Source organism: Bufo gargarizans, chromosome 5, assembly GCF_014858855.1.
Source record: "Bufo gargarizans isolate SCDJY-AF-19 chromosome 5, ASM1485885v1, whole genome shotgun sequence".
NCBI classification, from domain to species: Eukaryota; Metazoa; Chordata; class Amphibia; order Anura; family Bufonidae; genus Bufo; species Bufo gargarizans.
Window position 1 is genome coordinate 226,394,538 of NC_058084.1, and position 14,966 is coordinate 226,409,503.

Sequence of the window (14,966 nt, forward strand, 5' to 3'; positions counted from 1 at the left end):
ATGTTCTACGGCAGTGCTGGTACTAGGTCCAGGATGGGCTGCGCTGCTGGTGTATGCCTCACCACGTAATCCAACAGCGCCAGCCCCACTCTGCTGCCCTTGAAGTGGATCCTGCGCAACCTGTGGTCTAGCAACACAGGGCCGGGTACGCCTGGTGGTATCAGGGACCTCAACCTCATCGTCCGAACTTTGGGTCAGACTGCCACTGCTTTCTACAGGTTCGTATTCTGACCCGCTGGATTCATCAGATGAGGGTTCCCATTCCTCATCTGACTGGGTCAGAAGCCTGTAGGCCTCTTCAGAAGAATACCCCTTACTTGCCATTTGGTCAACTAAATTTAGGGGGTATTTGGAAGGCTAGCAAAGTACAGGAAGCCGCTGCGATTGATAAAAAAAAAAAATCTAAACAGATCTTTTTTTTTATTGCCGCAGTGCTTGTGTAGTGATTGTGCAGTGATAAAAAAAATATATATATATTTTTGTCACTGCGGCAGGGCGGGCGTGGGTGAACGCACGTGTGGGCGACAGATCAGGCCTGATCTGGCAAACACTGCCTTTTGGGTGGAGGGTGAACTAAGGTGACACTAATACTATTTATAGATCTGACTGTAATCAGTTCTGATCACTTACAGATACTATAAAAGAACCAATGCTGATTAGCAATATGCTAATCAGCGACTCAGTGACAGCGGTGCGGTGGGCTGGGCGCTAACTGATGCTAATTACCTACCAAAGGGGCTTAAACTAACCTAAAACCGTCTTACACTGATCACTTTTTTCCCTTTCACTAGTGATTGACAGGGGTGATCAGGCGGTTAATTGGGGTGATGGGGAGGTGATCTGGGGCTAAATGTGTTGTGCTTGGTGTACTCACAGTGATCTGTGCTCTCTGCTGGAACCAACCGACTAAAAGGAACCAGCAGAGGAGCACAGAAGCCATTTAACACAATATATTTATAAATATAATGTGTTAAATGGCTTGTGATTTGATGTTTTTTAAAGTCACCAACCTGCCAGCACAGATCATTGGCTGGCAGGCTGGTGACAAAATTATCCTGCGACTTTTCCCGGCCCGCACTGCGCATGTGCGGGACGGCTTTGCGCATCATCACGCACCGATGTGTCAACGAGGAACAACCCGGCCTCCCGCAGGACGCATCCCTGCGTTAGGCGGTTGGGAGGCGGTTAAAGGGGTTGTCGGGGATCAAACTTATTTTTTTTTTAAACATCTTACTCACTTTTAGTAGCCAAGTCTATGTTCCCAAGGTGGTTTGAGGTATCTTTTACACTGGAGCATGGCTCCTACATCCCTGCCTGAACAGCTTGTTAACATATCTGTTTATCTGTTCTTTCACTTCCTGCCTCACTGCACTGTGGGTCCCAGTGCTTCTCCTGTCTAACATTGTGTCCCTGCACCCGCCCCCCTCATACATATTCATCCTCCTGCCTCATATTCCTCCCCCATATGTACGCCCATAAACTTCTCCTTGCTCTATCTCTGGCATCTGTCATGTGCTCAGTGTTTGCAGAGCAGAGAGACAATCGGACACCGTCACACTATAAGGGGCACGCTCCCACATGCATCCATAAACATACCGGACACCATCACACACACTGTAAGGGACACCTTCCCACATGCATCCATAAACATACCGGGCACAGTCACACTGTAAGGAGCACGCTCCCACATGCATCCATAAACATATCGGACACCGTCACACTGTAAGGGGAACGCTCCCACATGCATCCATAAATATACAGGACACTGTAAAAATTTAAGGGGCACGCTCCCACATGCATACATAAACATACCAGACACCGTCACACTGTAAGGGGCACGCTCCCACATGCATCCATAAACATACCAGACACAGTCACACTGTAAGGGGCACGCTCCCACATGCATCCAAAAACATGGGGGACACTGTCACACTGTAAGGGGCACACTCCCACATGCATACATAAACATACCGGACACAGTCACACTGTAAGGGGCACGCTCCCACATGCATCCATAAACATACTGGACACAGTCACACTGTAAGGGGCACGCTCCCATCTATATATATTTATTTCAAGGTAAACCTTATATACTGACCTGGCAATCAGTTGAAACCGACGTATAACCACAGGAAAGTGAAATGCACACACTACAACTCCAAAAGTAGAATGTGCAAAAAAGATTCATCCAAAACACAAGTAAGTGGCTAAAAAAAATATTTGAAACTAGACAAAAGCAGCCTCATTACATAAATAGGATTATCCGTTTATTTTAAATCAACAAAAAAAAGCAGACTGATTACACTATTATTACCTTTTCTTTCAACTGAGCCATTGTTTTATTATATTTTTTGTTTACACAATCAACATGCCATTGTCTAAATGCACCACATGGCCATGTAATCCTGTGGTGCTCTGGTGAAAGGAATTCCTCCTTTCTAAAGCCTTCTGCCTCATTAGCAAGTAATTCTGATGCTAACAAGCATAGTAATCCTCCTCCATTCATTGTAATGCTGATGTCACAGGCTGGGGGCGGGGCTTAGTGCAAAGGTGGCTGGACAAGTTACCACCTCTCCAACTTCTCAGCATAATTATCTAGACTGCCAGTGACGTCACCAGGCTCCCTGAGCAGAGGAAGAGGAGGCTTTGCTCGCCTGCCAGGGACCCAGTACGTCACTGAAGATAAGAAAACACTCACTTCCGGCCATGAATTGAAATGAGGAAAACAGGGCTTCAGCAATATATTCAAAAGGTACCACATACATGTTTGTAAGGTTTATGTTATTAGATTACTAATAGACAAATGTCCCCAATCCCGGACAACCCCTTTAATAGACCAGAGCATATCCTGCCCCCTAATTGGCTGAGAGGCTGCGTGGAAAGCATTGTGGGCAAGCCTGGAGACTGAGATCCCTCCCAGGGTCATGTGAACCTCCATCCTCAGACTGCTGGTACTAACCTAGGGATAGGGCAGGGAGATGAATGGGAGGGGGGGGGGAGGAGAAGAAGACCTCACCGGACCCCCTTACACTTAAACCAAATAAAAACTCAGACAACTTAGCTCTATAACCAATCCTTTACTGGGTGATGATCGGCCACAGCAAAATTTTTCCTTTAACAAAACGGTAACAAAACACTACCTCCTCCACAGACCATTCCTCTGATGCGGTATACCACCCTGGGTCCCCAGGGTGTACATACGCCAATCACTCTTCACCACGACTTGCTTTTCAAATGCCGCCGCCAGCTGTGACTTCCACTTTCCACCGAACCTCAAAAGAGAGAAACAGTGAACCAAACCGTTCAACAACCATTTATTTATTTATTTATTTATTATAAATGTATAAAAATAAACCTGCTATAAAATAAATCTGAAATCTAAAGGGCGGGCAACTCGGCTTACCCTGTCAAGAGGAAGTCCTCTTCCCTGAACTCCCCTATAAAAGCCTACCCCTATTCCTCTTCCCACCGTCTCTCCCACTTCATCCTCACTCCACCTACCACTTCTATTAACCCCTTCCTATCCTCCCTCATAACCACTACCCAGGCCTATTCTCCACCCCTACCAAGGGAAACATAAGGAGAGGGGAAGAGGGGACCAACAGTCCCTCATCACCCTCCTTACCCTGTTGGGTGCTCTCCATCCGCCCTGCCCTGTTTCTATTTAAAAGTACATAAGTGAATTGCAGTTTTTCATGATTCGTGTGAAGCAAGTCACCAAAACTTCAGATTTAATTGGCAGAAAATTTTGGGTGAAATTTGTGATGAATCTAATTAGTTTAGAATTGATTTGCCCATCTCTAATCCTGGACCATCTGTAGCAGTATACTGACCAATTTTGTGTTAATTACTTTACACGGTTTAGCATTGTCAGTAGTGTTAAGCGAAGCAAAGCATTTGAAAGTGGAGTTCGGTCCGAAGTTTAGGAAAAGCCAGATTTCCTTGCGCTTCGTGGTAACGAATCAGGTTTTCCTAAAATGGCGTCTGCACGTGTTACAAAGTAAAAGTAAGAAGCCTAAGAACGCAAGCTCACCAATAATGCCATGCAGCCAGCCAATGTGCAGGTAGCCATCTGCTGTGATGTCACAGCCCTATAAAAGCCTCGTCCTGTGTGGTCTCTGCCATTAACCTGCTGTGACCAAACTTTTGCATGCTACTGTATATATTTTAAACTTTGATTAATCACAAGGGCCGAACGGAAAACAATCTTTTGGACCATAATTTATTTTATTTTATTTGTAGATATTTGTATATGATCTTATTAGAATGAATTAAAAGGGATTTTTTTTTTTTGTGAGCCAGTGTCTTTTCTATTTTATTTATTAGTTATTTATTTGCCAAATAGTTATCTGTGCACCTTTAAATCCAGGTTTCCATAACAACCCAGCGGTTTTACTACACTGTTATAGAGACACTGTGCATGTCACTGTTATTGGGAGCATGGTGGATGTTGCTGTTTTAGGGGCACTGTGGATGTCACTGATAGGGGGACCTTCTGTATGTCAGTGTTATGAGGACACTGTGGATGTCATTTTATTGGAACACTGTTTACATCACTGTTATGGGGCACTGTGGCACTATTATAAAATGTGACGAATTAACCCCTGGAGTGCTGGTGTGCAAGGTTCAACGCTATTTGGCACAGCAATAAAGGCAATAAAAGTCCATTTCCAGGCTATAAACACAGTCTGTAGGCCTTGTAGCAGGGATAGGCACACAATCAGATCCTGTTAGGCAGGGATAGGCACACAATCAGATCCTGTTAGGCAGGGATAGGCACACAATCCGATCCTGTTCGTGACTCCGTTTAATGCAATGGCCAGGAACGGGTACGCTGACGCCACTTATGCAGTGGGCCAGGATACGGGTATTGCAGCGTGCACAGGGTACTACCCCAAGGCCCTTCTAAGGTGTTATAATGCACGTTCCAGATTAGGAATGCCAGAGTGGTGTAATGGCCTATAATGTCACCACTATAATGTTACCACAATTAGTGGTAATTATGTCAACAGTGTCTCCTACCTGGGTACGGCTGGACTCCTGGCTCCTGGCTCACTTGCAATAAATTTGAGTGTAGTGATAGTAGTAATAGAGGAATTTTGCAGCAGAAATGATGTCCAGACCTTTAGATGCAGTTTAAACATTTCTTAACTGAAGATAACTTGTATCCAAGCAGTATACAGCTTTACTCTCTTAGTCCCAGCAGGTCTTAGCAATGGTTGGCAGGAAATTAATTCTTCTGCTTTAAATTTGGAGCTTGCAGAAAAAGATGTCTGCTTAGTAGCTCTGTAATTGTGTCAGGAACTAATCTTCTGTACTTTTCTGTAACTTCTGCTGTATGGGGACAGACTAGCTGAGGAGGAATGGCTTCTCCTAGGTCTGTGGACTCACAGGAGGACATAAGCAAAATCACATCAGATGACAGTGTAAAAGCTCTTAGAAGATAGTAGCGAGGTAGAGGCGTGTAGTAACAGTTGCATGATGGATCAGGCTCTGAAGGATGATTCCACCCTATGATAGTTCACCCTACAAAGATGTTTTTAGGGAGTGCCTAAAACTGTGGATGTTGAAAAGTAATTTCATTTATTTGGATAGAGTGTTCGAGAGAACTGGGGCAGCTGGATAGAACTCTTGAAGCTGGAAGTGAGAGGTTTGAAATATGGCTTATGGTAGATATTAGGGCTGTATTATGCCAACAGATTTTCTGGCAGATTTTCGGACCAATCATTGATCAGATGGCCATTTACACGTTTGTTATACACACCAATTATTTGGTTTGATTGGACAGAAATTGGTCAGATAATCTGTTGGTGTAATACAGCCTCTAGTCTTAGAATGTAGAGAATGGGTAGGGTAGACACAGATGTGTTTGGACATATAGGGAGGTGCAGGACTGTGGAAAGCTTTTTCGGTGAGACTGATCATTTTAAATTGAATCCTATACTGTATGGACAACCAGTGCAATGATTGCCATAGGGTGGAGGCATCAGAGTGATCGTTAGACAGATAGCTAACCCTGTGGCTACTGCATTAAGAGTGGATTGGAGATGGGAGAATTTAGTAAGACGAAGACCAATTAGCAGTAAGTTATAGTAATCAAGGCAATAATGCACCCAGGTTTTTGTTGTTTCCACAGTAAGAAATTTGAAAATTCTACATATGCTTTTGAGGTATAGGTTGCATGAGTAATTAATTATATAGGAGGTGAAGGAAAGATCCGTTTCGAACACAACACGAGACAGTGGGCATATTGCCTAGGCATTTTTGTAGTGTCACACCCTGAGAGAAATATCAGGTTTAGGTAATTTAGCAGATGGAGAGAACACAAATAGTTTAGTTTTTGAAATTTTGTTTCAAATAGAAAGAGGACATTATGTTAAAGACAGCGGACAGGCAGTCACTGGTATTCTGTAGTACTGCAGGGGTGATGTCATGGGGTGAAGTGTTGGAGTCATCAGCATATAGATGGTACTTAAAACCAGATCTGCCAATAGTCTGTACAATAGGGGCTGTGTATAGAGAAAAGAGGAGAGGATCTACACTGCCTGTCCCAAAAAAAAAAAAAAAAAGGGCACACACTCTAATATTTCGCTGGACTGCCTTTAGCTTTGATTATGGCACACATTTGCTGTGGCATTGTTTCAATAAGCTTCTGCAATGTCACAAGATTTATTTCCATCCAGTGTTGCATTACTTTTTCACCAAGATCTTGCATTGATGATGGTAGAGTCTGACTGCTGCGAAAAGCTTTCTCCAGCACATCCCAAAGATTCTCAATGGAGTTAAAGTCGGGACTCTGTGGTGGCCAATCCATGTGTGAAAATTATATCTTGTGCTCCCTGAACAACTCTTTCACAATTTGAGCCTGATTAATCCGGGCATTGTCATCTTGGAATATGCCTGTGCCATCAGGGAAGAAAAACATCCATTGATAGAATAACCTGGTCATTCAGTATGTTCAGCTGACCTCATTCTTGGAGTACATACTGTTGCTGAACCTATACCTGACCAACTGCAGCAACCTCCGATCATAGCACAGGCTTGTACAGAAGGCACTAGGCATGATGGGTGCATCACTTCATCTGCCTCTCTTCTTACCATGATGCACCTATCACTCTGGAACAGGGTAAATCTTAACTCATCAGACCACATAACCTTATTCCATTGCTCCAGAGTCCAATCTTTAGGCTCCCTAGCAAATTGAAGCCTTTTTTTCTGGTTTGCCTCACTGATTAGTGGTTTTCTTGCGGCTACACAGCTGTTCAGTCCCAATCCCTTGAGTTCCCTTCGCGTTGTGCGTGTGTAAATGCTATTTCTCTCACATAGCCCTGAGTTCTACTGTTGTTTTTCTTTGATTTGATTTCACCAAACGTTTAAAGTATCGCCAATCATGATCATTCAGGATTTTTTTCCTGCCACATTTCTTCCTCGAATACGATGAGTCCCTACTATCCTTCCAGTTTTTAATAATGCGTTGGACAGTTCTTAACCCAATTTTAGTAGTTTCTGCAATCTCCTTAGATGTTTTCCCTGCTTGATGCATGCCAATGATTTGACCCTTCTGAAACAGGCTAACATCTTTTCCAGGACCACGAGATGTGTCTTTCGACATGGTTATTTAAGAAATGATAAGCAACTCATTGCACCAGTTGGGATTAAATAACTTATTGCCAGCTGAAAGATAATCGCCCATGCAGTAATTATCCAATAGGAGCCTCATAACTATTTGCTTAGATAAATCCAGGTGGCAACTTTTTTTTTGGACAGGCAGTGTAGGACTGAACCTTACAGAACTCCAACAGGAAGAGAAGTAGAAGCAGCTAATGACACAATGAAAGAGCAGAGAGAGATAAGAAGAAAAACAAAGGAGAGCAGTGTACTTAAAGGGAATTTGTCATCAGAAAGTGACCAGTTGTTTAAATCTCTTTTAAACGTTTAACATATTTTAATTTTTGATGCTATTTTTAATATTGCATGTCAACATCTGTATTTAAACAAAAATCTTAAAATCCTGAAGTTTTCACACTGGCTTAATAATAGGTGTCACTTGTTAGTCTGTAGAGATAACTGTAGTAAAATAATCTGCTTATCGTGACAGACAGATGTATAGATAACACAGAATCCACCATTCACAATAGGTGATGGTCAAAGCTTATTCGTCTTTTCTTGTACAATATCCTCTGCACAAGTCATAGAGCATGCCTGAAAAACTCTCCCATAGAAGTTTGAGATCCCCTCCAGTTCTGCTAAGAACAACTAAGGCAAGATTGAAGCCCCTATAATCATGTTTAGGAAATAGAATAAATAAAATTGCAATCAGAAAATACAAATATTTCTTTTATGACCAATGTTGAGTAGGGTATGTGGTCTACAGTGTGAAAATGTTGCAGAGAGATCCAGAAGAATGAGTAGAAAGTAGTAACTGTTGCATTTGGCTGTGTGTGCATCATTTGTCCATGTGTAACAACTCTATTACCTGCATTCTTTTCCATACGAATACTACCAACAGCAGCAGTAAAAAGGTCAAATAGCTGAAACTAAAGTGATAAAAATTCAGTCATGGGGAAGACAGCTGTATGATTTAAATCATTGCAGATGGAACTATGGCAAAATTACTGTATCGATAATACAAGTGATGCTATCTAAGAGGATATATTTTTCTGATTCTTTCTAAAAGGTCAATGTAGATAAGTAATGCTGGATTTGTTGAGAAAAATGCATGTAAAGCATAGTTCATGTTAGTTTAATCTATATATGTATATTCGATTAAACAAAGTTCTGAACATATACTTCTGTTTTGTCTAGATTGATGCATGTAATAAAGAAGCAGAGAAGATAAATTCACTTATAAATTCTGACAGCCCGACTCTGGCATCCCAGGTGCCATTATCAGCTCTTATCACATCTGAGGTTCAAATATCACCAACGCTTAATTCCAACTGTAACAAAATAATATGCAATCTGTATTATTTATGTACATATATATATATATCCTGTTTACTTTTCTCTGTGCATTCTGCAGTGTGTAATATGCTATCATAAAAAATAATAAAAAAATTTATAGTGTAAAAAATGTGTATTACTAGATTACGTTTTAAAGAGGATGTCAAAAGGTTTAAAAAACTGGCAGCAACAAATGTTACAAAAAAACCTCTGTGCTTACTGTTAAGTAAGGTCCCTTTACACGGGACAATTTAGCAAGCAATTGTCGGTAAGGAAGCATTCCTTCCTGCAAGCGCCTGCTTGTCAGTGAAGGGGACCACCACATTTACATGCATCAATTAACAAGGACTGTTCTTTTTTTATTTTGTAAAATTTGCAGCTGCCGGTTTTATATATTTTTACTCTCATGGAACCCCTTTAAAGTGAAGATCCACATATACTTAGCTTTTCTCCATAGTTAACCGATCATTTATACATTTATTTACGTTTGTAAAATGTCATCACAGTTATGCTGTTTTCTTATTGAACAGTCTTTGTTTATTTTTTCCATTCTTGGCATGTCTGTTTTAGTAAGTAATTGTATTCTACATAAAATGACAATTCTGGAGCATTTATTCCATTGCATTTATTTAAAAAAGAGCTTTAATAAAAATCAATGCCAAACACGGACTACTAAGCCCAACCCAAGCTTTTGTCCACTTTTGGCTTCTTCTCGGTCATAATCAGCATGTCTGTATCCTTATTTTACTAGTATCACACTAGCGCTTTTGGATCCAGCAGTGAACGGCCTGCCAGATCTGGCATTCTGGCATTGCTGTAAGCTACCGCATCACCTCCCGAGGACCTGAGAAGATCTGGCCGCAACCTGACAAGTATGCTGAGAATTGGTTGGTCGAAAACTGCTGTGCGCCAGCTAGTGTCAGGTAGCATCCAGCAGTGCCTGATTCAGACATTTCTGGCAGGCTGCTCTCTGTCGGAACAGCCTGTCAAGAGATTTCAAATGCTTAATGAAACAAGCCTTATATAGAATTATTCAAAAACAACACTAATTTTAATAGATGACATCAGTTAACAGTCAGGTTTTCACATAAGTCCTAAAAGTAGATAAAGATAACCAAATCAAAGAAATGAGTCAAAATATTAGATTTGGTCATTCATGTATTGAAGACAATTTTATGGACAAGACCTCTGTATAGATAGCATAAAAGACTTGACAATCAAGGTGGAATGCCTTATTAAACATAGAAAATGTCACAGAATTTCAACAAAGACTATATCATGAAATATAATCATCTTACAAACACATTGGTCAACAGTAACCAGAAAGTGACCAACTTCTTTAATCCAATAGAAATAATTAGGCTAGAAGATCATGGGAGGAAATTCACCAGTACAACAGAGTTAAAGCTGTTTTGTATGGAACAATGGGTAAAATTCCTCCTTTCCGCCAATTTCCAGGACTAATCAATTACCAGAAACACCAGATGCTGAAAGCAAAGGTTCACATACTTTTGCCACTCACAGACATGTACTATTGGACCATTTTCTTCAAGAAATGACTAGGTCTAATATTTTTAACTCACTTGTTAGATTTGGTTATCCTAAAGTACTTTTAGGACTTGTGTGATTATCCATTATAGTTTTATGTCAAATTTATTCAGAAATACAGAAAATTGGGAACGGTTCAGAAATTTGAATAAAATATATCAGTAAAAAAAATATAAAAAACTGTTTATGAATCTGCACTTCTTCCCCATCAGCTATTTTACATCAGCTTCCTTAGGGTACTTTCACACTAGCGTTTTTACTGGATCTGGCAGGGTCCAACAAAAACGCTTCTGTTACTGATAATACAACCATCTGCATCCGTTATGAACAAATCCGGTTGTATTATCTTTAACATATCTTTAACATTGCCAAGATGGATCCGTCGTTAACTCCATTGAAAGTCAATGGGGGATGGATCCGTTTTCTATTGTGGCAGATTGTGGCAGAGAAAACGGATCCGTCCCCATTGACTTGATCAGTTTCCCAGGACGGAAAGCAAAATACAACATGTTGCGTTTGCTCTCCGTTATGGGAACACCACTAAATGGACCGGAATGCATTTTGGAGCATTCCGTTCTGTTTAGTTCAGTTTTGTCCCCATTGACAATGAAAGGGGACAAAATTGAAGCGTTTTTTTTCCGGTATTAATCCCCTATGATGTAACTCAATATCGGAAAACGTAAACGCTAGTGTGAAAGTACCCTTAGATGGTAATAAATATCTGAGATATATTACCTGTTGTTAATTTGCCATTGTGTTCCATGTAATAAATATACTCATAATTAGGGATGTGCAAATCGACTTTGGATGAAGCAGGAGCTCCATACAGTATTAGAATGTATTGGCTCCAATGACCCGAAGTTATTGCTTGGTCCCTTGGAACCGAACCTGAGTTTGGGAAATGTTTTTTTACAGTACAAATTAATTTATGAAGTTATTGCACGAAGTCTCGCAAGACTTCGCAAAGCAGTAACTTCGGCTCATCGGATCCAATACATTCTAATACTGAACAGAGCTCCTGCTTCATAAAGTATTATAACAAAGTTTTATGCAAATCTACTTCGGATGTTTCATCTAAAGTTGATTCGCTCATCTCTACTCATAATAAATTCCCAAGTATAGCCCAATAAAAGCAAGTGCTCAGGACAACATATACAACTCATGAAACCTGGGCATCTTGATCATGTTACCTCACTCAAACAATAAAAGTTTGATTATTTCAGATGGCATTTCATGTCAGAAAATTCCCAACATTCCCTGTTGACACGTTTTTAGGGCATTACCATTAGTGATGTCCCGAACTATTCGCCGGCGAATAGTTCCCGGCGAACATACCTTGTACGCGTTCGCCGCTGCTGCGAACATATGCGATGTTCGGTCCGCCCCCTATACATCATCATTGAGTAAACTTTGACCCTGTACCTCACAGTCAGCAGACACATTCCAGCCAATCAGCAGAAGACCCTCCCTCCCAGACCCTCCCACCTCCTGGACAGCATCCATTTTAGATTCATTCGGAAGCTGCATTCACAGTGAGAGGAGGGAGAGTGTTGCTGCTGCTGATTCAATAGGGAAAGCGTTAGCTAGGGCATTGTTCTGTGTCCACAGACTCATCTGCTGTAAGGACAGCGTCCTGACAGCACCCCAAAAAGCCCTCTTCAGGGCTGGTACATCAGTGTGCTTTTATTTTATTTTATATATATATATATATATATAGCAAACAAATAAAGTAGCAGCACACCACTAAATGCACTAAGACTGAGTATACAGGTGAATATGTGAACAGGGTCAAATACATGACGCCAATATTATTATTATTATTATTATTATTTACTGCAAATGCAGTAAAGAAGCTATTAGCGCATATTATTGATCAAAAATATGTCGGGCCCACCTACCTGGCGACAAGGTTGCTTCTTATCAGGTGGGACCTACTCTAACATGGAGGGTCCAGCTCCATTTTCACTCTGATTTAAAAACACCAAGGGCTGGGGAATGGGCGAGGAGTGCTAAGTTCCAAAGAGGATGCCTAGTCCTCTATAATATACATATAAGCAAAAAACGGAACAGCACCTCCTGAGACTAATCGCAGGTGCAAGCTACCCGGCAATAATACAGCAAACAAATAAAGTAGCAGCACACCACTAAATGCACTAAGACTGAGTATACAGGTGAATATGTGAACAGGGTCAAATACATGACGCCAATATTATTATTATTATTATTTACTGCAAATGCAGTAAAGAAGCTATTAGCGCATATTATTGATCAAAAATATGTCGGGCCCACCTACCTGGCGACAAGGTTGCTTCTTATCAGGTGGGACCTACTCTAACATGGAGGGTCCAGCTCCATTTTCACTCTGATTTAAAAACACCAAGGGCTGGGGTATGGGCGAGGAGTGCTAAGTTCCAAAGAGGATGCCTAGTCCTCTATAATATACATATAAGCAAAAAACAGAACAGCACCTCCTGAGACTAATCACAGGTGCAAGCTACCCGGCAATAATACAGCAAACAAATAAAGTAGCAGCACACCACTAAATGCACTAAGACTGAGTATACAGGTGAATATGTGAACAGGGTCAAATACATGACGCCAATATTATTATTATTATTATTATTTACTGCAAATGCAGTAAAGAAGCTTGGCACTCCTCGCCCATCCCCCAGCCCTTGGTGTTTTTAAATCAGAGTGAAAATGGAGCTGGACCCTCCATGTTAGAATAGGTCCCACCTGATAAGAAGCAACCTTGTCGCCAGGTAGGTGGGCCCGACATATTTTTGATCAATAATATGCGCTAATAGCTTCTTTACTGCATTTGCTGTAAATATTAATAATAATAATAATATTGGCGTCATGTATTTGACCCTGTTCACATATTCACCTGTATACTCAGTCTTAGTGCATTTAGTGGTGTGCTGCTACTTTATTTGTTTGCTGTATTATTGCCGGGTAGCTTGCACCTGCGATTAGTCTCAGGAGGTGCTGTTCCGTTTTTTGCTTATATGTATGTATATATATATATATATATATATATAGTTGCCTGGCTGCCCGTGTGAGAGGCTGCAGGCTCAGTCACAGACAGCACTGTGTGCACTGCACACCATTCATACAGGGTGTGACAGAAAATACCTTGCAGATAAAAAAAATCTATTTAGCATTTTTCTGTGATATAATCACATTTGCAAGCCCGTGTGTGTCAGGCCCACACATACTGTATTGTGGCCACTGGCTAGTGGTTAGGCCTGCACTCATACTGTTAAAGGGTGTCATTCACTCAAGCAGTGTGGCATTTTTTTTGTGTGTCTGCCTCTGACAACAGCGATGCCATTTGCAACCTGTGCCAAATGAAACTGAGTCGTGGGAAATCCAACACCCACCTAGGTACAACTGCTTTGCGAAGGCACATGATCGCACATCACAAACGCCTATGGGATCAACACATGATGACGAGTAGAAGCAGCACACAGGCTCAAAGCCACCATCCTCCTCCTGGTCCAGCATCTTCAGCCACGTCAACCACTGCTGTCCTTCTTGCCCCCTCTCAACCACCCGCCACTCCGCCTCTCACCTTCAGCAGTTCCATCTCATCTGCCCACAGTCAGGTGTCTGTAAAACGAATGTTTGAGCCAATGTCACAGAGTCACCCCCTTGCACGGCGTCTGACAACTGGCTTGACGGAACTCTTAGCCCGCCAGCTTTTACCATACCAGCTGGAGGAGTCTGAGGCCTTCAAAAAATTTGTCGCTATTGGGACACCACAGTGGATGGTACCCGGACATTTTTTTTTTTCTAATAAGGCAATCCCAAGCCTCTACTGAGTGATTGAAAAGGAAGTTATGGCATCTCTGGCATACAGTGTTGGGGCAAGGGTCCATCTGACCACTGATACCTGGTCTTCAAAGCACAATCAGGGCAGGTATATCACCTACACTGCGCATTGGGTCAACCTGCTGATGGCTGCCAAGCATGGAATGCGTGGCTCTGCAGCGGAATTGGTGACACCGCCACGACTTGCAGGCAGGCCTACTGCCACCTCCTCTACTCCTCATACTCTATCCTCTTCCATAACCTCCTCGGCTGAGTCCTCTTCTGCTGCGGCGTCTGGCTGCACATCAACTGAATCCCCCCAGCTCCCCAGGGGCTATTCCACATCCCGGATACAACAGTGTCACGCTGTCTTGGGGTTGACTTGCCTGAAAGCAGAGAGCCACACTGGACCAGTACTCCTGTCTGCCCTGAACGCAGCACAGGTGGATCAGTGGCTGACCCCGCACCAACTGGAGATTGGCAAAGTGGTGTGTGACAATGGAAGCAATTTGTTGGCGGCATTGAATTTGGGTAAGTTGTCACATGTGCCGTGCATGGCACATGTGTTGAATCTTATCATACAATGCTTTGTGTCTAAGTACCCAGGCTTACAGGACGTCTTCAAGCAGGCCACAAAGGTGTGTGGCCATTTCAGGCGTTCC

General features: G+C 42.1%; 1 protein-coding gene across 1 annotated transcript in view; it reads left to right on the forward strand.

Annotated features, from left to right (window-relative positions):
• The window catches only part of RECK (reversion inducing cysteine rich protein with kazal motifs), an 801,790-nt gene extending 792,125 nt beyond the window's left edge, over window positions 1-9,665 (forward strand). The window contains exon 21 of the mRNA XM_044293464.1: window positions 8,806-9,665. Coding sequence (XP_044149399.1) covers window positions 8,806-9,042 — 237 coding nt within the window. The 3' untranslated portion in view covers window positions 9,043-9,665. The remainder of the gene's footprint in view (window positions 1-8,805) is intronic.
• Window positions 9,666-14,966: the final 5,301 nt, after the last annotated feature.